This window comes from Punica granatum, chromosome 3, assembly GCF_007655135.1.
Source record: "Punica granatum isolate Tunisia-2019 chromosome 3, ASM765513v2, whole genome shotgun sequence".
Lineage (NCBI taxonomy): Eukaryota > Viridiplantae > Streptophyta > Magnoliopsida > Myrtales > Lythraceae > Punica > Punica granatum.
The window spans coordinates 10648690-10676048 of NC_045129.1; the positions used below are offsets into that span (position 1 = coordinate 10648690).

Below are 27359 nucleotides of genomic sequence, written 5' to 3' on the forward strand. Positions count from 1 at the left end.
CATCACCGATACTATGATTGCAAGCTCTTGAGTCTTCTAGAACCTCGTGAGCTCCCTCCAGGGGAGGCACTAGAATATCCTATTTGCTTCCTATCAATTGCGTTGATACACAAATGCTAATAGTATCTCCGACGCTAACTATGTCAAGGAGGACCTATCCGCTTTTTTCCTTTTCTCTTGATAAACGGAAACCTATAGAGTTTCCCTAACACATGTTACTAATAATGAGCGACATTTTCTGATAACTAATCGTGTTGAAGCAACCCGAGCTTATCTCTATTTTGTAGCTTTTTGCTGTTAAAGTCTGACTGAAGGAGAAGATATTGAGTGGTCTAGAGAGGTAAAGGATGTGTCCATGATATGATCGTCGAAGGGTTTCAACTATTGAGTAGATGGACCTCGCGCATTGGGAGCAAGTGCGTGGAAATTTTCTTGCCCTTGCATATCCTTTGGAATCAAATGAAATGAAGCTTTCACATAACTCTCCAACTAAGAGAGGTATTGTTATTGACAACTCGAAGTTGACGATCCTGAGTGGTGCTAGATGAACTTGTTAGTTAGAGCAGTCTGATTATACTGGAGACCACTGGCTCCTAAAATAGAAAAAAAGCTGGAAGATGAATACATTTGCGTCTAAGCTAAGCTTAGCTTTATCTATTTATGTTGGTGAATTGCTTATTGGTGCCACTTTGGCTAGTTTGGAGCTAGTACCTCTTATTTCTCTGGTCTTTGAGGGCATTGATTCCCCTTAAATTTACTTATCTTTGTCTTTAGTTAATGTTCCGTTGGAGTTAGACTTGATCTTGCAAGTATATAATATATATCCTTCAGGTATCGGGTAGTCAAGGAGCCTATTTATATTTTAGTTGATGACATGTATCATTTTGAACATTTTCGACATTGCAGGTAGTTCGTTATAACGATAGTACAGAGGAAAGGAAAGCACTTGTTGAGTAGCTTGTTAGCTACATAAAGAGCATCGAGTCAATGATGCAACCAACGATGTGATGCTTTGTCAGCTGATGATGCCTTTGTGGGGAACAATTTGTGCTAAGGTCCAAATTTCGGCTAAAAACACCTAGGTAGCAACTATGTTGAGAACAACATTACCTTTCGGAAGAAAGAAAAAAGACCTGTCAAGGCTAGAAGCGCACGCTTCTCTGATCTCAATCTTAGTTCCAATTTTGATCCTTTGGCAGCATAAAATCTTGATTGAAAATCTTGATTAGTTTGCTGCTGATAGGCATTCTCATCATATTTTTATCTTTACTTCTGCAGGATCCTTTCAGATACGAGAGCTCTTTTAGCTAATCGGACGGCAAATATACTAGCAAGCCTGAGACGAAGTTGCAAGCTCTACAGTGTAGAGGTAACGAAAGTAGAGCATATTCCTTGTAGTCGCGTCGTTGAGAAAGTTGCTCCATCTGTTGGGATAGAAGGAAGGAAATAAGGAGGGAGCCCGAGTTGCATAACTAATTGAAGAGAAAGCTAACGGGATTGATATATATGTCAACGAGCAATCTGACGGTTGGAAAGCGAAGTGCCTGGAGATACTGCAGCACAAGTCTATAACAGGGAGACCAGGTCTTTTGCATCGGAAGGCGAGATGCTTGAAGCTCTGAAGCTAAGGAGCGTAGGTCAGTACTCTAAGCGGCTTCAAGGAAACCCGAACGTTGTGTTTACCATTCTTGAAATTCTTGAAGGGCAAGATCATCGCTCCCCCGTTTCAAGCTCCGGATCTCGAGCTTCTGTTTGGAGATATGGATGTTTTCCGAGAGAGCCTGGATTTAATCAAGAGGTAAATCGGTCTTGAAGAAATTGAAATAGAAGTCTGCAGCAGATCCTGATGTTGTTTTGGTAGCCTGCACCTTGGCTTCAATGTTGAATCTGAAACCCTCGTTATTGGGAAATCCAACTGCTATCTTCATCACAATTTGAATAATTTCTATGTAGGAACTTCTGACATATCACTAGCTCGAGAGACCATGATGTCATCTAAAGGTTTTGATGCAAATCTAGTTTGCTGGTTTGATTTTTTTATTTGATAACGTTCCCTTATTGATTAGCGGATGCTCGTTGAAATTGCACGCTCACGCTCCAGTGACATTAAGGCATGATCTTAGAGTTCATGCTTTTCATGGTTTGGAACATTTTAATCAGAATACTAGGAATTTGTCCAACTTCAGGAATACATTCTCGATAAGTGTGACATCCATCGACTTTGCAAACATTTCAATTGGATTATGCTAGAAGTTTTGTATGCCGCAAACAAAATATCATTCCAAAATCCAAAAGGATAAGTATGATATCCAAGATTGTAATTGCTCCCAGCAGAACAACAGAGACGATATCATTCCATAATCCAAAGGATAATACTAACAGTTACTCGACCAAAATGAAAAAAAAGAAGAAGAAGCTAATACGATGTCTCATAAACATATAAGGATTAAACTAAAGTAGTACTATACTGATATGATAAAGCAGACTCACGAGAAGGGCAAACCATCATAATATCACTCATGATCAACCGGGAGGTAAGGAACCTTCCCCTGCTTGATCCTTGCCATGAGTGTCTGGTAATCTTTCTCTTCCAGCTTCACTCTAATCAGCCCACGGAAGCCATGCTTGGCTCTAAGTTTCTCTACTATTTCGATGTGTTCAAGGTTATTCACGTAGATGATCCCAGTCGAGATCAAGTCTTCGCAAAATTTCTTCATTTCAGCTCGGAGCGCAACCTGCTTCCGTCTGAGAATTCCATATTCTATGCAAGTCTTCCTGGCATCCGGGTCAGTTTCCTCATTCTTCTCTTTATAAATGGGGAAATCCTTGATACGTTAAATTCCATATTCTATGCAAGTCTTCCTGGCATCCGGGTCAGTTTCCTCATTCTTCTTTTTATAAATGGGGAAATCCTTGATACGTCTTTCAAAAGAAGCTGGCTCTTGCCGCTTCTTTTCTGTCTCAATGGCGAGGTCGATATACCTGTTAAGTTTGCAGGCCATCGAACCTGCGGTACATCAATTGCTCAACTCAAGACAAGACAGACACCATGGAATTAATGAACCAGTAACAGAATAGAACAAGGAGAAAATGCAAAGATAAACTTAATTCAAAGAGATCAGAAGAGGGGAAGAGTTCAATGACAAACAAATAAAAGAAGAAATTGGAGAGAGGAGACTAGCTCAGAATTCTCATTAGTTAGAACCCATTCCACCCATTGAGTCTGAGATGATATGGCATGTAGCATGAAGAATGACTCATCCATTATTTTAGATTTTGTTTCCCTCCCAATAATCAATCCAATCCCTCATAACAGATACGATAAAAGTTTGATCAGATAAAAGAGTTTTTGAGAGGAATGAATAATCAATCTCACGTTACTTAGAATTGCATTTGTTGGTATAGATATTACATACAAGTTACTGTATATACATTTTATACAAGTTATTGGAAGAAAAAGTAATGCTAACTCAACTGTCCACCCTATTTCCATGGTCGATTAGATGATTTACAGAATCAACATAGAGATGAGCTGTTTTAAAAACTAGGCATTGATTTAATTAAATAAAGGGTTGTTTCAGGCCAACTATATGCGAATCTAGATAATTCTATAAGTAAGATGGAAGATATCACTCATATAGGAACTGCAGACCATAATTGGCATCTTTAAAGGATTCTTTGTAGTCTCATCATACAAGGATTTTGGGGAGTATCGTAAGAGTGACATTTGATTTCTATAGTCACACTCTAACTGAAGCAATTCATTTGAGATTGTGTGGAACTTGTAGTCTTATAATGTTCAGTTTTTGTTGCACAAAGGAATTTGTGTTTTCATCATATCTATGATATGACTGTTAATCTATTCTTTGCTTCCCCTACATGTCCGTCCTTTCCAAATTCAAGGAGAAGTTGTTTCCCTTACTAATCTATTACTGTAATGTTAAGCAAAGAAAACATTATAGTTTCTATATAAGTAGTATGTTGCATGATACAGCCGATATTAATTTAGATTACTCAATGGTTCCACCATCAATGTTCTTCTTCATATTATTTGAGCAACTTGGATTTAACCTCATGCATAAGACCCTATTCGTTGTCAACTGCCAATAATATATCTAGACGCTGTCAATGCCTTCTTATATCTGCTACATCGAGGTATGTATGCAATGCTCCTATCTCACATGTGATAGGAGGATTCTTTGATGATTACCAGAATTAGTCATTGTTTTCCTTACAAACTACTTAAAAATGATCTACATATTTTAGATAACAGTGTTTAATGAAACATTACAACAAGGGCTCTTGGGAAAACTAAAAAAAATAGATTGTTCTTTTTTGTTTGCAAATGATTGTGCATGTATATTCTTGTTTTTCTAATAGTAGTGTCTACATATTCTATGATCTGGTGTATCTATTCGAAACATGTTTTTATGATATTCTTGCCATTGGCAATGCTGATGTTGATAAACTAAAGAAGTTGATTCTTCACAACCTCGACATATTGACATTGCCAGAAGTCAAAAGATGTCAAAGATGACGTGATACCTAAAAATGTCGAGCAATTTTGGGTAAATGTTCTTCTCATCTTCCGTAAATAAAATCAAATACACCATGTGCTTCACCCTTTCTTTTTTGGAAATTTGATTGTTATAATATGGCTAATTACTTTAAGTAATTTCTTGTGGTTTAGATATCATGTGATACTCATGACAAGTTACTTTCCAGGGCTCTTGAAGCTGGATTTGGTTCAAAAGAAAGTGTTGATATTCACTAATAGTATAGACATAGGCTTTCGGTTCAAGTTATTTTTGGAGAAGGTATTCTCTTTCCACTTGTGCTCAGATGTACATTTAGATGTGCTTTCTCCTCTTGATTTTCTTTTTCCTTGATAAGTTCTCCTCCTCTCGGGTTTGCATAATTTGATCTGTAGAGATCGTTGTGGAAGAACTTGTGAGATTTTAAAGATGCATCTTTATATTTCTCTTTCTTGTGTAAATTCATTTTTTTATTTTGTGCCAGTTTGAAATCCAATAAGCCGTTTTAAATGCCGAATTGCCACAAAATTCCCGTCTTCATATGCTAGAGGTATGTTATCTAGAGATTTCTTAAGTGATAGTTTCTACTTTTGCAATTGACATGTGAATACTTCACTGGTCTAAGAAGCCTCTCTCAACTATCAAGTGTAGTTATTCTGCATTCTTCTCTTCGAATCTTAGGCAAACTTGATATACTTTTGATCTACTCAGAATAAGTTTGTTATGTATGGTCTTCTGTTTTCATCAGGAATTCAATGCTGGACTTTTTGATTATTTGATTGCCACATATGGCAGTGAAATAAAAGAAAATGAGAAAGCTAGTGGGGAGAAAGATTCAGACCTGAAAAAGTCACGCAAGTATTCAAAGGCTAAGTTAGACTCTAAATTTGGAGTAGAAGTGGGAATTGATTTCAAGAACGTCCACACAGTACGAGGAATGCTCTATGTTGTAGATCTGCTTAGGCTTTTGTAGTTCGAACTAAAGTTTAGTATATGTTGGACTATGTATCCATAACTGATAGCACCATTGGAATTTCAGATTAAATGAGGAAGTTATTGCATCATAGGGAAAAGCTCTTGCTTTATATTATGATGATTCAAATTGTTGTTGAATCATTTAAAAATTTGTAAGGGTGCTAAGTTGAAGTCCTTAACTCTGATAAATTCCAATTATGTATAATGATCTAAGTCCCTTTTGGACCCTCTTTTGGCTTGAAAATTTATTCTATGGTTTTGAGTATACATTCATATAATTTTTGCTTCCTGCTTGATTATATCTTGGTGTATTAGCATAATCTAGCACGATCATCTGTGAAACCTTCTCTTGTGCTGTCCTCTTTAGAATGGGGGCCTTGGTGCAAATTGTATTATACTGTCATAATGCAACATGCCATTTCCATCATCTATGTATTCTGAGAAAGATTACGCATATAATTTTTTGTAGGTTATAAATTATGAGATGCCACTAAGTGTGGCAGGTTATATTCATCGGATTGGGCATACAGGAAGAGCATACAGCAGTGGTTCATCAATATCCTTAGTATACTCTTTCTAATAATCTTTTAGCATAATAAATATATATCGATCTTCTAGCAAGGCTGTCCTTTTTAATGAGGATTTAATCTTCGCTATCTGATTGTGACACCTTTAACGGTTGCAATGACTTTTTGTTGACAGGTTTGTTCTGATGAGATGGATATTTTGGAAGAAATAAAATCCTTCCTGGAAGAGGGTGAGAACAAAGAGTCAAGCTCAATTGTCCCATTTCCACTTCTAACTGAGAAAGCCGTGGAATCCTTACGTTGTAGGGCTGCGGTGATCGACTCTATTCTTTGATAGTTTACTTCCTAGTTTAATCCTCCTCTTAGTGAATGGAAGAATATGTTGTTGGAAATTAATCCAAAAGAGATTCCTGTTTTAGATTAAAGTGATTGTATAATTTTAACTAATAAAGTCACACTTTATTTGACCATTCGTCGGGAAGAATGCTTTGTGTTCCCTCATAATATAATGATCCCGAATTTATCACCCTAAAACCTCAAAAACCCTTAAATCTCTTAAAAGACAATTAGACCTTCCTTTTCAAATTATCGATGGTCAAAATCCGGATGCAGGATGTTGCAAAGAGTGTGACAAAAGTAGCCGTAAGGGAATCAAGAGCTCAGGATCTAAGGAACGAGATTCTCAACTCTGAAAAGGGAGTTTCTTTGACTCTTTGACTTTTATTTTATCAATTGTTACCCTTTTCTGCTAAGCTTTTAATGGAATTTGCTTATTTGCCATTTGGGTTGAAGGCTCATTTTGATGCGAATCCAAAGGATTTAGGTATTGAGATCTCTGCTCGAATTCCTGTTGTTCTCATCATCCCCTTGTTATTCAATGTGCATCATTGAAGAGTTTAGAGTTGTAATTGAGCAGATCTATTGAAACACGACAAGGTCTTGAGCAAGGAGCCTCCCGCTCCTCACCTTAAAGACGTGCCTGAGTACTTGTTGGACCCAAAAACCCAGGAAGCCAGCAAGATGGTCAAGCTTGCTCGGGCTCCTATGGGGCAGGACAAGCCAGCTCGAAAGAAGGGACCGAAGAAAAGGTTTGGGACAAGCAAAGATCCTCTCAATGTTAATATATCTCTACTTTAGTGGAGTTGAACATGCATCCCTTTGGTTTTTAGATGCTTTTACAAACCACGGGAGAAAGAACCGCTTTTTGATGGTATTATCAGGATTTGCTGTTCGTAGTGATTAAGACAAGGAAGAGAGGTCAAGGGGGGAAGATGAAGGGAGACCAAGCAGCCGGCAGTGCTGATTATGCCCATAAACGGAAGAAGAGAAGAGCTAACTTGATATGAGTGCTGATTGTTCCCTTTTAATTTCTGTATGTGAAAATCTTTTGTATGCCTCCCAATTTTGTATTCAAATATTTAGTCAGATGTGAGTTTATCATCATAATTTCAATTTCTTCCCTCTTGTGGAGATCGGGTGGATTTTACGTCTCCGATTAAGAAGGTCGTATACAATCCTGAGTCGCTGGCTGAGCATGGTAACCCCACATGTCGGCTCCGCCTTTCTGCTATGGCCGAGCCTAGCTCAGGCTTGGCAACAGGGGGTTGGATCCAATGTCAGTTGACCAAGAGGCCCAAGACATGCCTCCTCAAGGGATGAATCAGTCCAAGGCTGAGTCCTACCTTTGGCGGCCAATGCCATGGTCGATGACTCGATGGTCGATTCCTTGTTCAATAACAAGGTATTAGTTGGTTGAGTTTGTGGGGTTCAGCAATGTCCATGCTGTATGTCGTCACTAGGGGAGGCGGAATTGCAAAATGCAGCCACTTTCTATCAAATAGGGAATTTTAACACGACTTCGAGTGATTGTATGTAACACACTCGGTATATCAATTCAAGTATATCAATTCAAGTGTTGTATTTTAGTTCAAGTATTTAGTATTATTTATGATGAATTATACGAAATACTAGGTATTTAAATTAAAATACTAAACACTTAATTAATCGTGTAGCATGGAGGGAATTGTCTTGGAACTTGTTTTTAGATAACTTTCCAATTATCTCTCCAACAACCATAGTTTCTTTTATTATTCAGCCCCCAACTCAGCTGCTAAAAAATTGCATTGATCCTCTTATCTTTCTCAACTTACGGAACTATTGTGCTTTATACATTGTGGAATTTGAGAAATTCTTGCTTATTTTCAGGGGCTCGGGCAGATATTGCTTGTATGTTACAACGGATTATACATTCTTTTTACGAGCAAAGGGGAAATGCACAGCAGCTCATTACCAGCCCTGGCCCAAGATATGTTTCACCCCCACGACCATGGATCACACTCAAGTTCATGTTTCAACCCCAGAATGGAGGAAGATCAATACAGATGCAGCATGGCGGGATTTCAAAGCCTACGTCGCGGGGGTGGCACCAAATCAAAATGATGACATCATTAACTCATGGTGTGCACCTGTCTTCCCTGGAACACCTCTCAAAGCCGAAGACCAGGCAGTCCTCCTTGCTGTTTCCTTAGCTCTCAACTCTGAATGGTCGAAAATTTGGTTAGAAAGCGATGCCCTTATTGTTGTAGAAGCCTTAGCTCATTCACGGCATGTTCAGTGGGATATAAGGACTATTATCTTGGACGTTAGGCACCTTCTTTTATTTATTATTTTTTTTTTTGGAATGGCGTTGTACCTAGATCTCAAGGTCCTCTAATCCCATGTCCATGCTCTAAGCCAGTTAGGCTTCTCGGCAAATTTTGAGTCCCTCTGTTGGTTTGACGGCCTACCATTGTAACAATGTCTTGTATTAATAATATATCATTATTCATCCAGGGAAAGACCATCATTCTATAAGCTATTGGCAATAAACATAAAGTTTATTTTCCTTCTATATATGTTGCTTGTATCTGCAGCATGTATTGTATTCAAGGGCTCCAAATCTCGATGAGCATTGTTCATCAGTCTTGCAAGTTCGCTATGAGCATCATTCATCAGTCTTGCAAGTTCTAGAACAAATAGGTGTTTCTGAGGATAAACTTCAGAACATGATTAGAGTTTGGAATAAGGTACAGAAAATTAGTCCTTGCTCTTTTCCTCTTTACTGTTTCCCGGAATTCTCAGAGTTTGAAAAATAAAAAATTGAAAGGCTTGCTTGGACATTTTCTCCTGCTAGCATTGAAGGTCGAGAAACTGTCCTTCAAGAGGGTATTTGCGAGATGGGTTTTTAAGTTTGGTTAAAATTCATATGAATTTCTAGTTCGGCGGTTTTCTCATAGTAGACAACACAGAAAAAGGTCTTAGATAACAGTTCAGAATGCCGCTATGTCTCCACACCCCAGCATGGTCTCACTGTTTTGAGAAAGACAGATGAAAAATTGGATAAATTCTAACTATTTTCTCGAGCAAATAACATCAACTACACTATTTTATTTATCATCAGCTCTCACATACGTGAATTCATTTAAATCTTGTTATTCAAAAACTACCCGAGTTATGTGCTCCGAATACAAGTTTTTTTTTCTTTTTCCTTTTTTTTGGGTTGGAGAATAAGGAAGCTTGAGTCCTGACATCTGTGGTATTCGGTGATTTTTTTCAGATTGATCTTCCAGAAGACGATGAGATGCATGCCTTACTTGATGCCGAAGAAGTCGAATTTGAGAATCTCTTAGGAGAAGCTGATGGGAGTGTCCTGTCTGAGACATTGTCTCAGGACAACAGTGGTGAGGGGATAGATCCCTCGAAAACTGTCTATGGTGATGATGAAGATGTTGCCGAACAATCAGCGGGAGAACTCGAGTGCGAGGAAGATCAGGACTATCTTTCTGAGCTGTCATCTGGAGAGCTTGATAATTTGGAAATCACCAGCAATTCTCCAGGATCATCTATTGGGCAGGCTCAGAGCGCATCCAGTGACGAACGTCATTGGTCCTTCAAGTGTGGACCTGATGTGAAAACTTATACAGTGACAGGAGTGGGCCTACAATAGCTTCTGGAGCTCATCGATGGAGGCGCAGCACGAGAGAGCCAAGTCCGAGAGAGTAGCGGAAAGGGGTGTTTTCGATAGAAAATGGAGACCACCCCGAGAAAACGATGCAGGCATTGCAGTTGAGTGGTAACTCCATTGGTGGAAAGGAAGTCAAGAGACGCTTGGCAACAGTGGAGGTGATCGGTTGTCTTCTCTTGAGGACTCATGACAGTGCTCAGGAGTTCGTCTCGGCCAGGCAATGGACAGAGGACTCATGACAGTGCTGGTTTTGGTGCTCGTGTTGGACTTTATGGAATGGTTGGGACATGAAATTCTGGCAAACTACCATCAGTTAGTTCCAGCTTGCAGTTGGTGATGACTCCGCACTTCCTGAAGAAGAGAAATCTTCTGGTTGTTGACAAATTCTTGTGGGAACTAATAACGATTCATAGGGCGACAGGTATAGAAATTTCAGACTGAAATCTCAAGGAGAATGTTGGATGCATCTAACATCGAACATCGATTGTGCCAATCATGGAATTTGACTGTATCCGATCAAGTGACAGGAGCATAACAATAAGCCTCATTCCGATGCCGTCCTGCTTCTAGTCATCTCTGATGTTTGATGTTCGATTGAACATCGTTTTTTTCTTTTTTTTAATGTTCATTCTCCAAGGATGTTTCAGAGAGGGTTCTGCAATCTACTCAGAGGTCGGCCAAAACATCTCATGTTTGTTGCCTAGACAATGAATGCAACGCCGATATTCCATGTTCCATAAGGTCCTCTTTGTACAAATTTGCAAAAACTGAAGTCCTCTCCTCTAAAGATCAAGTTATTAAGCTAAACTGATGTTGAAGTAGTACAGCTATTCAGTAATTACAGTATTGGAGATAGAGACATGCTTCGACTCTGCAAGATATAAGGTCAATTAATACCAATGCTTTATACTCGAACGTACAGTTCCAACTTCCAACGTCATCTCTAGCAAGTGCTCTTTGCATTTAAGCATATTAGTCGTTAATTCATGTCTGCCGATCGAGGAGGTTGGGTGGGACGACCTCGTCCGGTTGGGTGATGAAGTAACAAACAGTTCTCAGCTTCCGCGCCTTGTAAGATCCACTTTCGGACTTTTAAACATCGAAGTAGTCCTACTCAGAACATTTCTCTAAACCTGGCTCTCCTTTTATTTTTATGGAAAGTTAACTTTGCGATTTTGTCTTTTAGAGATAAATCAGGAAGAGTGCATGTCGCGGAGGTTCGATTCCATGACAGCGTTGGATGTGCACCAACTATCACAGCTGTTCGTAATATCTCCTTTTACAGCATTTGAAGCTTCCTTCCCTCCAAGGCCAGAACATCCAGTAGTGGGCCTCTCCTTGAGGCATCCCATATCTTCCCAATATCAAATGGTCAGCACACTCGAGGTTAAAGGATGTTCTCGTTCAGTTTGGAAAGGTATATTTCATTATTATATTATGTGAAGGAAAGGGAAAATGTTCATATCTTCCCTAACTGGTCCCGATCAGGGTCTAATCTAAACCAAACTCTTTTGTAGTAGCATTAGGAGAAGCTTCAGGAGTTTTGGTCGATATTAGATGAGACTGACAGATCCCTATGTTATGGCCCCAAAATTGCCATCACGCGCATCTATCAGCCAATCGCCAAGATATTATTAATTTCTGACAATTGCGGCAGATGTTGTTTTTTTGGGACTACATTTTCGCAGAAACAGCAGAAAGTGGTATTTCCTCCAATATCCTTATGCTCCTAGTCCTATGATAGTTGTGTTTTATTCATAGTGCCCGTTAAGTCCATATCTCCCTAGAGAAAATGGCTGCCATTAAGGAAATGATAGTTGTCGTCTTATGACCGCAACTAGTCCATGTGCTTTTGTCTCGAAACTCATCCATCGATCCTTTCTTCGAATCTATTTTCTTGAGATCGCGATCGCGAATCAATTTCGAAGATTATGCACGTACATACTCTAAGAATGAAACGAGAACAAGTTAGTTATTATTATTATGCAATTTTAAACCATTAAAATCTACTATATATGATGGTCGGCCATGACACTGGAAGAGAGGAAAAGGTAACATATATTACAATTTGATCGCGACTGGCGTTATCCTATCACGATCACAAATATTATGATGGGCCATGCCAAATATTCGACAGGCTCAAATGTTTGGGGGATGTGGGGAAGAGCAAGAACACCATTTAATTTGTCATTTTGTCGGAAGGAGCATTTGATATTTATGAGTCCCATATCTTTTTTTCTTTTTTTTGGTACTTTAGTATCCGAAATCTTAATGGATCCCAACTAATTTAATTCGAGTCGGATTAATCCATTATGAAGTAAAATTCTTCCAATATGGATTTTCTCTATTTACAAGACTTGAACTCAAGAAATGGAACAAGCATCGAACTTGCTTAAACCAACCTATATCAGTTATGCTTCCCATGTCTTAACTATATGCATATGCTTTACTGGACGGGAAATAGCTCTATACATATATACACACAGACATAGAAGCGGACATCATCCAATTTGACCACTGTTTGTGGTGCGCGCGGATTCTCGGCGCCAAGCAATTAATGCCTAGCTTGTCACTGTTTTGAAATTACTAACAGTGTCTTCTTTGCTTAATAAATGGCAAAAGCGATGACAATATATATCAAGATTTTTCCATGATGCTCGTTGAGAAATTATTGCAGGACCTTGAGGAAAGACTCCGGCTTAAAATCATTGCTAAAAACACGTAGTATTGACATCAGCCTGACCTGAATTCTTATGACAACGATCGACTCGGAGCGGCAGATCATTCGTGTTATGAGGGCATGCATGTCATGATATTTCCAAACCTTGTCTTAATTAAGCTTGCGCTATAGATACTATGAAGAAAGTTGTTATCGGGCTGGCTGATTTATATATATATCTCGTGGCCTGGGATGTCAGAAGACTCATCAGAACCTTGGGCCTCAAATAGGCCCGATTACCATGATAATCAATCAGTTCAGGGGAAGGACAAACGTCCCCTATATTTTTTCATTCTCTTGATAAGCGAGAACCTATAGAGTTTCCCTAACACATTTTACTAATAATGAGTGACATTTTCTGACAACTATTCGCGTTGGAGCAACCCGAGCTGAGCAAAATGATTTTGCAATTCAATTTGTTTCTTCACCCATCAATCGGGTTCTCCTCTTCTCAATACATAAAATGCTTTTTTCTTGCTTTATGTTTGTAGCATATATCGATATTGTTCGGTGGGCCTCGACCCCAGAGTAGGACATCGAGAGAAGAAGCCAGTCTGGGGTCTATGTGGGCCGGGCTGAGCCCCCTCGCCCTCCCTGATCAGGCTTTCCTGGAAAAGCCTTCTTGGGCTTTAAAGAAAACGAAAAAAGCCCAGAAGGATCGATACCTCCGTTTAATGAAGCAAGAATAGGCCAAGAGGGAGACGAACGGCAATATGACGGTGGAGTGAATTTTTTTTACTTCCTCTCCCCAAATTCACGCGTTATCCCCCCCTCGCAACTGCTGAAAAATATTGGTTGCGCGTTATGATGAATTATAATCGATCACAATATCTATAAACGAAAATTTGTGCGTCTGTCAGTAATTTCTCACTTTCGAACATTCTTATTAAGTAATATATTTACTCAACACCCACCAAGAGGCAAATAATGGAGTTTTCTTCCATGGTTGAGGTCATGGATTGCGTCATCCCGAATGATAAGGATAGGCGCGCGCGTCACTATCAGAGGAAAAGTCCACATTGAATTCAGGGGTATATGGGAGATAATGTTAGATTGGTTGATTCGAGGAAAGGAAAGAACAACGATGGTTCCTTCACTCATCGCAGGGGAAAATGATTAAAAAAAGAGGAATGAGAGGTGACCCGAGACAGAGAGAGGGAGAGAGATACGATCGAGAAGACCGCAGCAGGCTAATAAACACAAAACGCAAACCGTCCCTCATCTATTCGAGCGAGGGGACTTCTTCTCCGATCAGCTGCTAGTGTTACGAGATCTGCTCTTTCCCCCTAGCCTCCCGTCCCCGGTGTAAACCTCGACAAGATTCTGTCGGGTTCTTAATCTTCTTCTTGTCCTGCTTCTTTTATCTCTGTTTGGCCTGCTCTTGCTCTGTGATTGCCCTTGTTTATGTGTATAATGCGGTGTCTTCTTCCTGTTAATTAGTACCTGTTTTTCGGTTACAATGGAGACCTGTGGACTATATATAATGAAATAGAAATCGTAATAGTAGATGAAGAGTCACAAACTCACGAGTAGTCGTACAACGAGTATTGGATCTCTTGGTTTTCATGCTATTAGAGAAAATACGTACTATTGATTTTCCTGCTTTGAGGGAAAGTTCTTTGATACTCCGAGACTGCGTTATCTCACTATATATGTATATGAATAATCGTCCTTGCAGGGCAGAAAAATAAAAAGAAAGAGAGTGAATGGAAGCTCTCATGGCACTCCCCATTTGGTTTCTGCTGTCAGTTTCACTCTTAGTGGATTTAAGTAGTGGAAGGGCAGTAATAGAAGAAGGCAACGATAATGGAATGAAGTCTGCCACGTTCCTGTCACCAGTGTTTGAGCTAGGACCGGGTTCAGTAGAAAACAAGTATTACTTCGATGTCGACTTCCCAAGAGGCCATATTGCCATCAAGAACTTCAATGCTGAAGTGGTCGACGATCAAGGGAATCCCGTCCCTCTTCATGAAACATACCTGCACCACTGGGTCATGAGCAGGTATTATCAGCGTGACGATGAGAATGGGACTGCTCAAAGTAAGGAACATGTCTTTGCGAGAAACAGCGGTATATGCCAGGGGAACGCCCTTGGGCAGTACTTTGGCCTTGGTTCTGAAACAAGGAGGACGGCAACGCACGTACCCGACCCGTATGGAATAGAAGTAGGGAATCCTCCTGCTGGGTTTCAGGAGAAGTGGATGCTCAATGTGCATGCTATAGACACAAGGGGCGCAGAAGACAGGTTAGGCTGCACCGAATGCAGATGTGACCTCTACAATGTCACTTTAGATGAATATGGCCGACCCCTGAGGCCTGATTACAAGGGAGGCTTGCACTGTTGCTATGACCATACCCAGTGTCGAACTGCACAAGGCTTCCATCGCACCAGACGGAAGCTTTTCCTCAGATACACAGTAGTCTGGCTTGACTGGAATATCTCATCCATCATTCCTGTCAGGATTTACATATTTGATGTCACGGATACCTGGAAAAGACCAGTGAATGATTCAACCGAACCGCTTGCAGCACATGAGTGCCGAGTAAGTAAGATGGCTTCTTCTTCAGCTATTGCTTTGCTGCTTCTTCGCTCCTGGCACCCTATATTGAGTTAAAACCCATAGTGCTCTAACAGAAAGTTCCTATGCTACAATCGTTTGATCGATTCCACCAAATAGGCGACCCCAACCCAGTAGTGCCATATTGAAAATTCTAGCCATGAAAGTGAGAACATTGTTCCTTTGCTAATCTTGAGTTAGAAGGAGTTGCCTATGATGCACCAGCAGTTCATCATTCGGTTAAAGTATCTTCATGACCCGAATCTTTGAGACATGCTTACGAAAGAAATGTTTCAATGTGATATTTTTCAGGTTGAATACGAAATTAAGGCTTGCAGCAGTAATATCGAGGCTCATGGCAGTTGCATTGAGACAAAAAAGACTAGCCTCAGCCTGCCTGATGGTGGCTATGTCATATATGGTGTTGCCCATCAGCATTCAGGGGGTCTTGGATCAAATCTTTACGGACAGGTGATATTTAGTTTTCATCATAATAGCTCCTGGTTTGTTATGGCATACTTCTTATATTTCGAGAAACCTTTGCAATTTATTGTCTTTCATGATCTGCTAAATTACTCTCTCGGTACCCCCTAATCCCCTTGCCTTGTCCTTGGTATTGGGTAGTAATTCTATCACAACTTTGTTGCTATGTCAGGATGGACGTCTCATATGCTCTTCAGTACCAACGTACGGTAAAGGGAAAGAAGCAGGAAATGAGACTGGTTATATTGTAGGGATGTCGACATGTTATCCTCAACCTGGATCAGTCAAGATAGCCGATGGGGAAACTCTCGTTCTGGAATCCAACTACAGCAGCTCTCAAGGCCACACAGGAGTTATGGGTCTTTTCTACATATTGGTCGCAGATCACCTGCCAAGTTCCTTACCTTATTCACAAAGCCCTGTTCAGGTAATGGTTTTCCTCTTCCGGTTCTAGTGGTGATTGATGCCTTTAATATATATACAGCTTGCTAAACTACCGTGGAAGCAAGTTCGTTAAACTATGGAAGAAGGATCGACTTGATCTGCTAAAGCTGGTTAATGACTTATATGGAAGGCCATAATGTGAATGTGTAGTAAGAATCATGGATGGACAACCATTTCTTTGACTTCTCTGTTTCATCATAATTTTGATGGCCAAGGAACATAGTTTACTTATGGTTGCCAAAACGAAAACCTACGGCGGAGCTTAATGCTACCCTTAAATGTCGAAGTAGGTAATCACACACTTCTGGTGTGCTTGCAGGTCCAGAGCCAATGACTATTAGGTCTAATTCGCTGGAGTGGTGGCTTTTGGTCGGGGTAGCAGAAATGCCATCTTGGCTTACAGGGTCCATCTCTTGCCATGTGAAGTGGACTTACATATCACTACTTGTAAGCTACTGTGTTCTAGAGATGATATAATAAGGGAAAATCACATCATATCTCATGATGAGAACTTGTTTCATAATGGCTTGTACTTGGTGAACAATAGTTTGGTTTTCCGAACTATATTGTTGGTAGTATCAAAGAGTGTATTGTAACTGAAATGGTATGGAAAAAATAGATATCTATACAAATTTATGATGTTTTGTAATACTCGTATTGTTTGTGTAAATGATAAAATAATAATGTTAATATAATATAAGAAAGGCAAAAAGGCAAAAAAAGTTGAGAAACACTTTGGTAATATTATACTTTTATATAGTATAGATATAGATTCGGGTCTTTTTGATTTTTTGAGTAAATCGGAGGGCCGAAGCCCTGCTTTATTAGAAATGTAAATCAAGCAATACAAAGACGAGGCATGATGGCCATAGAAGATCTTCAAACAAAACAGGATGAAGCCCAGATGGGCAAGAGTTAAAACGGTGAACAGCAACGGAAGCGCATAATTAGCAAGTCAATCTGCACAACGGTTACCCTCCCCTAAAGACGTGCTCCACTAATACCGTCTAATCTCGATAAATCAATGCAAGAATCTCATGGATTAGAATTCCATTAGTGCTTCCATGATGCTTACGAGGTGATCGAAGGGACGGAGCTATAACCTTAGAATCTACCTCTAACACCAACCTTCTGATTCCAAGATCCCAAGCCAATTCGAGGCCAGTTCGAACTGCCCATAATTCAGCAGTCAGAGAAGAAGTAATCCCGACATTATGGGCAAAACCCCCCAACCGTCTGCCATCTTCATCCCTCAATAAACCACCCGCACCTGCTCTACCACGATTCCCTTTCGCTGCACCATCTGAATGGAGTTTGGCCCACCCATGGACCGGCCTGATCCAACCTACACATCTCCACACCTTCTGTCTCTAGAGCTTGCACAGAATTAATCTCTGCTGCTCGAACGAGCACCAAAGCCATTTTAACCATCAGGATAGCACAATCGGGCGGACCGGTGAAGTTGGGCTAAAAAATCATTTTATTTCGCCACTTCCATGCAAGCCAACAACCAACGGCAAAAACCATGGCCCAAGCATTGTTCTCAGATCCCTTTGTGGTAAGGGAGAGGTTGTGAATCAACCATTGCTCCAAGTTACTGAGAAAAAAAGACGACGATATGCCATTTGGTACTATCCTTCTCAAAACAGCCTCTGTGATTAGGCAATCACGAAGCACATGTAAAATTGATTCAGGTCCCGAGTTGCACAGAGGACAGATCCCCGTCTCACCCAAGCCTCGCCTCGCCTCACCTCAAACGTGCTTCATTCGCGAATAATCTCCCATGAGCAACAACAGTCCATAAAAAATTCCTCACCCTTTGCGGTCCTTGCCAGGACTATATTAATTTCCATACAACCTTCTCCTCATTAAGCTGACCGTGGGGAAGTAGATCGTAAGCAGACTTCACAGAGAATTGGCCATTTGTCGTAAGCTTCCAAATTGCACTGTCCTCACCCCTCTCAGCCGACGGTAGAGGGATCGCAGCAATGGACAATACCGAGCTGTGTGGCAGCAGACTAGCAAATAATTCCCATCCCCATCCACGCCCGTGCTCGATTCGGGTTTTTCAATTGGTACCTTCGGGTCGAGCAGTAAAGAGCTTCCACCTTGTTGGGGTTAGGGATGTACTCAACCAAACAATAACGCAGCGATTAATCTTCCTCCCCTTCTAGTGTAATCGAGATAGGAACTAATCAAATCAACCAACAAGCAGTAAAGTAAAACAACACCAAGAATTTTACGTGGAAAACCCCAATGTGGGGAAAAACCACGGGACCAACTCCGAATCAACGATCCACTATGAAGATTATACAATGTCTTTCATCAAGGGTAAACCCTTGGATCACCAAATTCAAGAGAAACACTCTCTTGGATCACCCAAATACTAAATTCGTCACCCACACCGGGTGGTTCACAAAATCAGCTGAAACAGCACCTACAGAGCTCGAATAGAAATTCTGACCGTTCAGAAGTTAGCCCCACGTGTTGTGAAGCTGCTGTCAAAATTTCGTCCCAATCGGAGTTCGTTTGATGTCCCGATCGAGGTTTGATCTCCAGCTGCGCGCTGCCCCTGTTGAGCAGAATTCTCCTCTGCTCTTCCTCTGTTCTGCTGTGCTGTTCTGCTGCCCCTTTGCTGCTGCTGTTCTGCCGCTGCGGCTGCTGCTTCTGCTTTTATACCTCAGCTGATTTGCTGAAGAATAAACCCTAACAAAAATGGGTTCTTGGGCCTATTAAAGCCCGATAAAAGCCCAATACAATTTGAGCCCAACTTCCTCCAAATTGGAGGGATACCCAACAAACTCCCCCTCCCGACTATTTGGAGGCTTCAAGCATACCGGCTATACTTCGGCAAACATGAAGTTTCTCCCTAGCGAGAGGTTTTGTCATCATATCAGCTCCATTCTCATCAGTGTGTACTTTGTCTAGCTTCACCAGCTTAGACTCCAACACATCTCTAATCCAATGAAACTTGATATCGATATGCTTCGACCTCGAATGGAAAGTGGGATTCTTGCAAAGATGAATGGCGCTTTGACTATCACAGTGTAGAACATACCTTTCTTGCTTCAAGCTCAACTCCTGCAAAAACTTTTGCAACCACAACATCTCCTTGCAACCTTCGGTCACCGCAATGTATTCGGCTTTCGTTGTAGACAAAGCGATGCACTTTTGAAGCCTTGATTGCCATGAGATAGCTCCCCCTGCAAAAGTCATCAAGTATCCCGAAGTGGATTTCCGGGAATCGATATCTCCTGCCATATCTGCATCCGTGTAGCCCACTAACTCCGGCTTACCAGTGCCAAAGTGTAAACACACCTTGGATGTTCCTCTGAGATACCTCAGGATCCATTTAACCGCATTCCAATGCTCTTTCCCCGGATTGGAGAGAAAACGACTTACCACACCAACAGAATGAGCAATATCTGGCCTTGTACAGACCATGGCATACATTAAACTTCCTACAGCTGATGAGTAAGGAACTTTCTTCATCTCTTCTTTCTCCTTCTCACTTGTAGGACATTGCTTCGAGCTAAGTTTGAAATGAGAAGCAAGTGGTGATGAAACTGGTTTAGCATTACCCATGTTGAACCGATCCAAAATCTTCTCGATGTACTTCTCTTGAGAAAGCCAAAGTTTTCCACTTGATCTGTCACGAGAAATATGCATCCCAAGGATCTGCTTTGCCGGTCCCAAATCCTTCATGGCAAAGGACTTGTTGAGCTCCTTCTTCAACTCTGTAATCTTGCTCATATCATGACCAACAAGTAGCATATCATCCACATATAACAGTAAAATGATAAAATCACCATTCGAGAATTGTTTCACGAACACACAATGATCTGAAGTTGTCCGTGTGTAGCCATGGCTCAACATGAAAGAGTCAAACTTTTTATACCACTGCCGAGGTGCTTGCTTAAGCCCATACAAGCTCTTCCTCAGCCTGCACACCAAATGCTCCTTACCTTTAACTCGGAATCCTTCAGGCTGCTCCATATATATTTCTTCCTCCAAGTCACCATGTAGGAAAGCTGTTTTTACATCGAGCTGCTCGATCTCCAAATTTAGACTAGCTGCCAGTGCGAGAACAACTCGGATCGATGACATCTTGACAACAGGCGAGAAGATCTCCTCGAAGTCAACTCCTTTCTTCTGGTTGAAACCTTTCACTACCAGCCGAGCTTTGTATCGAGGTCGCGAGTTCTCTGTCTTCAACCTGTAGACCCATTTGTTCTTCAATGCTCTCTTACGTTGCGGTAGCTTCACTAGGTCATACGTGTGATTTTCAGACAAGGAGTTCATCTCCTCATTCATCGCCTTCAACCAGTGCTCCTTGTGCTCATGTGCCACAGCTTCATCATAGCACTCAGGTTCTCCCCCGTCAGTCAGTAGCACATATTCATGAGGCGGATATCTTGTAGATGATCGTCTTATTCTATCAGATTGTCTAGGTAGATCTGCAGGCTCTAACTGTAACTGCGAGCCTGTATCATCCGTAGTCTCATCATCATCTACCTGAGGAATCTCACCCCCAGTCGTGGTTTCTTCATACTCACCAGGTACCTCTTCCATTGGATGCTCTACATCAACCGGTACAGGAATAGAGATCTCGTGAGGATTGCCTACACTGGCCTTCTCTAACTTTTGCAAATCCTCGATTGTTTGGTCCTCAAAGAAGACAACATCCCTGCTTCTGATGATCTTCTTGCTATCAGGGTCCCAAAGCCTGTACCCGAACTCTTCATGTGCATAACCCAAGAAGATGCACTGTTTTGCCTTGGCATCAAGTTTTGATCTTTCATCTCGAGGAATGTGAACAGATGCCCTGCACCCGAATACTCTGAGATGCTTGTATGATACTTTCTTGCCGGTCCACACCTGCTGGGGTACATCTCCATCAAGTGCAACTGACGGTGTAAGATTAATAAGATCAACCGCTGACCTCATTGCCTCGCCCCAGAAAGGCTTAGACAGTTTCGCCTGAGAAAGCATACAACGAACTCTCTCAACAATTGTGCGGTTCATTCTCTCTGCAAGCCCGTTCTGTTGTGGTGTCTTCGGTACCGTCTTCTCAAGTTTGATACCGTGAGTCCTGCAATAGTTCTCGAAAGGACCTCTATACTCACCACCATTATCAGCTCTGACACATTTCAGCTTCATGCCTGTTTCTCTTTCCACTGCTACATGGAAGTTCTTGAAAATCTCAGTCACCTGATCTTTAGTTCTCATAGGGTAAGCCCAAACTTTCCTGGTGTGATCATCTATAAATGTCACAAAATAGAGAGCACCACCAAGAGATCTATCCGACATAAAACAAACATCTGTATGCACAAGATCAAGTATATGATGGCATCTAGAGGGACGACTTCTAACAAAAGAAACTCTCCTCTGCTTACCAGCTAAACAGTGATCACAAGTGCTCAAGTGCATACCTTTAACGGGCAAAGACTGCTTTCTAGCAAGAATTTGAATACCTTTCTCGCTGATATGCCCAAGTCTCCTATGCCATAGCTCGATAGGATAATCCTCAGCAACATTAATTTGACCGGAATTGTGTCTGGCACGCAGCCTGTAGAGAGTGTCGGTCTTCTGACCCCGTGCCACAATTAACGAACCCTTGGAGAGCTTCCATCTCCCATTGCTGAATTCATTACTGTAGCCTTCATCATCAAGTTGACCCGTCGAGATTAGGTTAAGGCGAATTTCTGGAACATGCCTCACCTTCTTCAAAAACAACTTGCAGCCAAGCTCGGTCTCTAGACAGACATCACCAATACCGACAATCTTGCATGATTGTCCATTCCCCATTCTCACATAACCATAGTCCCCGGTAGTGTAAGATGAAAAGAAATCCCGATGAGGAGTGACATGAAACGAGGCACCTGTATCTGCAACCCAGGTAGAGTCCTGACATGTGAAATTCACATAGGCTTCATCACAAATGATGTAGGTCTCTCCATCAGATGCCACTGCTGTAGTACCTTCTTCCTTCTTGCTCTCACCGTTGCCATTCTGATTTTTCTTCAGAGCTCTACACTCCCTTTTGTAGTGTCCCTCCTTTCCACAGTGATAGCAAGTGACCACTTTCCTCGTCTTCGACTTTGATCTACCCCTCGATTTGCCACGTGAGTTACTATGCTTGGAAGAGAAATTTCTGCTTTGACTTCTCCCCCGTTGTTCAGTAACCAAAGCTTCAGACTGAATGGAAATCCCCGAGCCTTTCCTTCTAGTCTCCTCATTAAATAAACTGTCTGTCACCGTGGCCAACGATAGCTTCCCGTTTGGCGCAGAATTGCTTAATGCAACCACAAGTGTGTCCCAATTATCCGGTAGAGTCCCTAAAAGTAGACAGGCCTGCAACTCATCGGGTAATATTATCTCCAGATTCGTCAACTGGTTAATAATATCCTGGAAATTACTCATGTGCGCAGCCATATCACCTCCATCCTGAAAACGAAGATGAACCAGCTTCTTCACGAGGAATGCCTTATTTTGCGGCGTCTTCCTCGCATAGAGATTTGTCAATTTATCCCACAAAGCTTTTGCATTTGTCTCCTGAGCAACATGATGATAAATACTATTGTCTATCCACTGCCGAATCAAACCAATAGTCTTCCGATTTGTGCGTTCCCAAGCCTTGTCATCCTTATCTTTGGGTTTCGCGGAATCCCCTTCAATAGGATCGTACAAATCCCTGCAAAATAGAAGATCCTCCATCCGAGACTTCCATATAGAGTAGTTGGTTGCATTCAACTTGAACATAGATCCTGTAGATTCCTCCATCTCGAAAACACCGAAAAAACTCAAACTTCTCTAACCCGAAACTCTGATACCACTTGTTGGGGTTAGGGATGTACTCAACCAAACAATAACGCAGCGATTAATCTTCCTCCCCTTCTAGTGTAATCGAGATAGGAACTAATCAAATCAACCAACAAGCAGTAAAGTAAAACAACACCAAGAATTTTACGTGGAAAACCCCAATGTGGGGAAAAACCACGGGACCAACTCCGAATCAACGATCCACTATGAAGATTATACAATGTCTTTCATCAAGGGTAAACCCTTGGATCACCAAACTCAAGAGAAACACTCTCTTGGATCACCCAAATACTAAATTCGTCACCCACACCGGGTGGTTCACAAAATCAGCTGAAACAGCACCTACAGAGCTCGAATAGAAATTCTGACCGTTCAGAAGTTAGCCCCACGTGTTGTGAAGCTGCTGTCAAAATTTCGTCCCAATCGGAGTTCGTTTGATGTCCCGATCGAGGTTTGATCTCCAGCTGCGCGCTGCCCCTGTTGAGCAGAATTCTCCTCTGCTCTTCCTCTGTTCTGCTGTGCTGTTCTGCTGCCCCTTTGCTGCTGCTGTTCTGCCGCTGCGGCTGCTGCTTCTGCTTTTATACCTCAGCTGATTTGCTGAAGAATAAACCCTAACAAAAATGGGTTCTTGGGCCTATTAAAGCCCGATAAAAGCCCAATACAATTTGAGCCCAACTTCCTCCAAATTGGAGGGATACCCAACACACCTAAGCCTTTTGAGTAAATCTTCAACTTATGACCAGCAGGCCCTTCGCATTCCCTACATTAATATTTACATACATTTATATAATTACTCAATAAAAAATTTACATTATTTTCCCTCAAACTCCAAAGGTTAATGTAAAGTATACTACCAACAGTTTTATTTTCCTCGAACTCCAACGGTCTTTCTCGTATCACTATAATTTATTTCTCTCATTCATATATATATATATATATATAAATAAAAGCGTAAAGAGAATTTCATGAGTTTAATATAATAAAATAATTTTTTTAATATCTAATGAATGCACATAGGTAAATCCTCCACCATAATTAGGTCTGCAACCGCTAGATTATACTCTGTGCTGTATTCCTCTTTCTTAGTGGGCCCTTTTATTTTACATGTATCTCCACAACCCCAAATTCCCAATTGAATTATTTACTTGGAATGAGAAGCTGGACGGACCTGCCGCCAGGGAGATATTTGGGGAGTATTATCTGAAATTACTCTTACATCCGCCAATAATCGATGTGCATGTCTAATGCTTTGTTTGTCTTATTCTATGTTGCTATCATATTTTCAATTCAATGTACACCAAAGCTTTCTTCTCCGATCAGCTGCTAGTGTTACAAGATCTGCTCTATGCCCCCTAGCCTCCAGGCCCGGGTGTAAACCGCGACAAGATTCTGCCAGGTTCTTAATCTTCTTCTTGTCCCGCTTCGTTATCTCTGTTTTGCCTGCCCTTGCTCTGTTATTGCCCTTGTTTATGTGTATGTGTATGTGTATGTGTATGTGGTGTCTTCTTCCAGTTAATTAGTACTTATTTTTCGGTTATGATGGAGGCCTATGAACTTAATATAATGAAATAGAAAGTAACAGCTGATGAAGAGCCACAGATTGACAGAGTATTGAATCTGAAAACTCTTGGTTATTAAGCATAGGCGAAGTACCCGTTTTGATGCTATTATAGAAAATACGTACTATTGATTTTCCTGCTTTTGAGTGCCAGTTCTTTGATACTCCGAGACTGCGGTATCTCACTATATATATGACTAATCGTCCCTGCAGGGCAGAAAAATAAAAGGAAAGAGAGTGAATGGAAGCTCTCATGGCACTTCCCATTTGGTTTCTGCTGTCAGTTTCACTCTTAGTGAATTTAAGTAGTGGAAGGGCAGTAATGGAAGAAGGCAATAATAATGGAATGAAGTCTGCCACGTTCCTGTCACCAATGTTGGAGCTAGGACCGGGTTCAGTAGAAAACAAGTCTTACTTCGACGTCAACTTCCCAAGAGGCCATATTGCCCTCAAGAACTTCAATGCCGAAGTGGTCGACGATCAAGGGAATCCCGTCCCTCTTCATGAAACATACCTGCACCACTGGATCCTGGGCAGGTACTATCAGCGTGACGATGAGAATGGGACTGCTCAAAGTAAGGAACATGTCTTTGCGAGAAATGGTGGTATATGCCAGGGGAACGCCCTTGGGCAGTACTTTGGCCTTGGTTCTGAAACAAGGAGGACGGCAACGCATGTCCCCGACCCGTATGGAATAGAAGTAGGGAATCCTCCTGCCGGGTTTCAGGAGAAGTGGATGCTCAATGTGCATGCTATAGACACGAGGGGAGCAGAAGACAGGCTTGGCTGCACCGAATGCAGATGTGACCTCTACAATGTCACTGTAGATGAATATGGCCGACCCCTGAGGCCTGATTACAAGGGAGGCTTACACTGTTGCTATGACCATACCCAGTGTCGAACTGCACAAGGCTTCCATGGCACCAGGCGGAAGCTTTTCCTCAGATACACAGTAGTCTGGCTTGACTGGAATATCTCATCCATCATTCCTGTCAAGATTTACATATTTGATGTCACGGATACCTGGAAAAGACCAGTGAATGATTCAATCGAACCTCTTGCAGCACATGACTGCCGAGTGAGTAACATGGCTTCTTCTTCAGCTTTCGCCTTGCTGCTTCTTTGCTGTGGCACCCTACATTGAATTAAAACCCATAGTGCCCTACCAGAAAGTTCCTATGCTACAATTGTTTGATCGATTCCACTGAATAGACGACCCCGACCCAGTAGTGCCATATTGAAAATTCTAGCCATGAAAGTGAGAACATTGTTCCTTTGCTAATCTTGAGTTAGAAGGAGTTTCCTATGATGCACCAGCAGTTCATCATTCGGTTAAAGTATCTTCATGACCCGAATCTTTGAGACGTGCTTACGAAAGAAATGTTTCAATGTGATATTTTTCAGTTTGAATATGAAATTGAGGCTTGCAGCAGTAATATCGAGGCTCATGGCAGTTGCATTGACACAAAAAAGATTAGCCTCAGCCTGCCTGATGGCGGCTATGTCATATATGGTGTTGGCCATCAGCATTCAGGGGGTCTTGGATCAAATCTTTATAGACAGGTGATATTTAATTTTCATCATAATAGCTCCTGGTTTATTATGGCATACTTTCTTCTTATATTTCGAGAAACCTTTGCAATTTATTGTCTTTCATGATCTGTTAAATTACTCTCTCGGTGCCCCCTAATCCCCTTGCCTTGTCCTTGGTATTGAGTAATAATTCTATCACAATTTTGTTGCTATGTCAGGATGGACGTCTCATATGCTCTTCGGTACCAACGTATGGTAAAGGGAAAGAAGCAGGAAATGAGGCTGGTTATATTGTAGGGATGTCGACATGTTATCCTCAACCTGGATCAGTCAAGATAGCCGATGGGGAAACTCTCGTTCTGGAATCCAACTACAGCAGCTCTCAAGGCCACACAGGAGTTATGGGTCTTTTCTACATATTGGTCGCAGATCACCTGCCAAGTTCCTTACCTTATTCACGAAGCCCTGTTCAGGTATTGGTTTTCCTTTTCCGGTTCTAATGGTGATCGATGCCTTTAATATATATGCAGCTTGCTAAACTACTGCGGAAGCAGGTCCGTTAAACTATGGAAGAAGGATTGACTTGATGCGCTAAAGCTGGTTAATGACTTATATGGAAGGCCATAATGTGAATGTGTAGGAAGAATCATGGATGGGACAACCAATTCTTTGACTTCTCTGTTTCATCATAATTTTTGATGGCCAAGGAACATAGTTTACTTATGGTTGCCAAAACGAAAACTTACGGCGGAGCTTAATGCTACCGTTAAATGTCGAAGCTGGTAATCAAACACTTCTGGTGTGCTTGCAGGTCCAGGGCTAATGACTATTAGGTCTAATTCGCCGGAGTGGTGGCTTTTGGCCAGGATAGCAGAAATGCCATCTTGGCTTCCAGGGTCCATCTCTTGCCATGTGAAGTGGACCTATATCACTACTTGTAAGCTACTGTTTCATAGAGATGATATAATGATACCTCATGATGAGAACTTGTTTCATAATGACTTGTACTTGGTGAACAATAGTTTGGTTTTCCAGTTCCAATATACCTTAGCAACTCAATTCTGTCCTAATAAAAGAATTTTTCCTCGTGATAGTTTGATGGTTTTGCTTGAGGGTTGTTCGGAGGAGGGGACGCTGGAAGGGGCGCCCCCGCCACTTCTTCGATAACTTTTCTTTTAATATCATTTTATTTATATTTATAT

At 41.4% G+C, this 27359-nt stretch overlaps 2 protein-coding genes and 1 pseudogene across 5 annotated transcripts; all 3 read left to right on the plus strand.

Annotated features, from left to right (window-relative positions):
* Window positions 1-1606: 1606 nt before the first annotated feature.
* On the plus strand, window positions 1607-7383 carry LOC116200369 (annotated as a pseudogene).
* Window positions 7384-13806: 6423 nt separating this feature from the next.
* LOC116199160 lies at window positions 13807-16895 on the plus strand. Of its 2 annotated transcripts, none has more exons than XM_031529449.1 (5): window positions 13807-14084; window positions 14438-15302; window positions 15630-15788; window positions 15973-16227; window positions 16564-16895. In XM_031529449.1, the coding sequence occupies exons 2-5, from the start codon at window positions 14466-14468 to the stop codon at window positions 16576-16578; spliced, it is 1266 nt and encodes a 421-aa protein (XP_031385309.1). In that variant the 5' UTR covers window positions 13807-14084; window positions 14438-14465; the 3' UTR covers window positions 16579-16895. The 2 variants fall into 2 exon arrangements, with proteins under 2 accessions (XP_031385309.1, XP_031385310.1); XM_031529450.1 differs by having other exon boundaries at window positions 13841-14089.
* On the plus strand, window positions 13952-27260 carry LOC116199161. 3 transcript variants are annotated; one of them, XM_031529452.1, is made up of 5 exons: window positions 13952-14084; window positions 24838-25702; window positions 26029-26187; window positions 26376-26630; window positions 26969-27250. In XM_031529452.1, exons 2-5 carry the CDS (start codon window positions 24866-24868, stop codon window positions 26978-26980), a joined length of 1263 nt encoding a protein of 420 aa, XP_031385312.1. In that variant the 5' UTR covers window positions 13952-14084; window positions 24838-24865; the 3' UTR covers window positions 26981-27250. The 3 variants fall into 3 exon arrangements, with proteins under 3 accessions (XP_031385312.1, XP_031385313.1, XP_031385311.1); XM_031529453.1 differs by having other exon boundaries at window positions 13959-14089; XM_031529451.1 differs by lacking the exon at window positions 13952-14084 and adding an exon at window positions 24206-24462 and having other exon boundaries at window positions 26969-27260.
* Window positions 27261-27359: the final 99 nt, after the last annotated feature.

Excerpts from the sequence above, each read along its gene's own strand:
- LOC116199160 (XM_031529449.1), top strand. The coding sequence starts at position 14,466 with ATGGAAGCTCTCATGGCACTCCCCATTTGGTTTCTGCTGTCAGTTTCA. Across the intron at positions 15,303-15,629 it reads TTGCAGCACATGAGTGCCGA|GTTGAATACGAAATTAAGGC; the intron begins GTAAGTAAGATG and ends GATATTTTTCAG. Across the intron at positions 15,789-15,972 it reads GATCAAATCTTTACGGACAG|GATGGACGTCTCATATGCTC; the intron begins GTGATATTTAGT and ends TTGCTATGTCAG.
- LOC116199161 (XM_031529452.1), top strand. The coding sequence starts at position 24,866 with ATGGAAGCTCTCATGGCACTTCCCATTTGGTTTCTGCTGTCAGTTTCA. Across the intron at positions 25,703-26,028 it reads TTGCAGCACATGACTGCCGA|TTTGAATATGAAATTGAGGC; the intron begins GTGAGTAACATG and ends GATATTTTTCAG. Across the intron at positions 26,188-26,375 it reads GATCAAATCTTTATAGACAG|GATGGACGTCTCATATGCTC; the intron begins GTGATATTTAAT and ends TTGCTATGTCAG.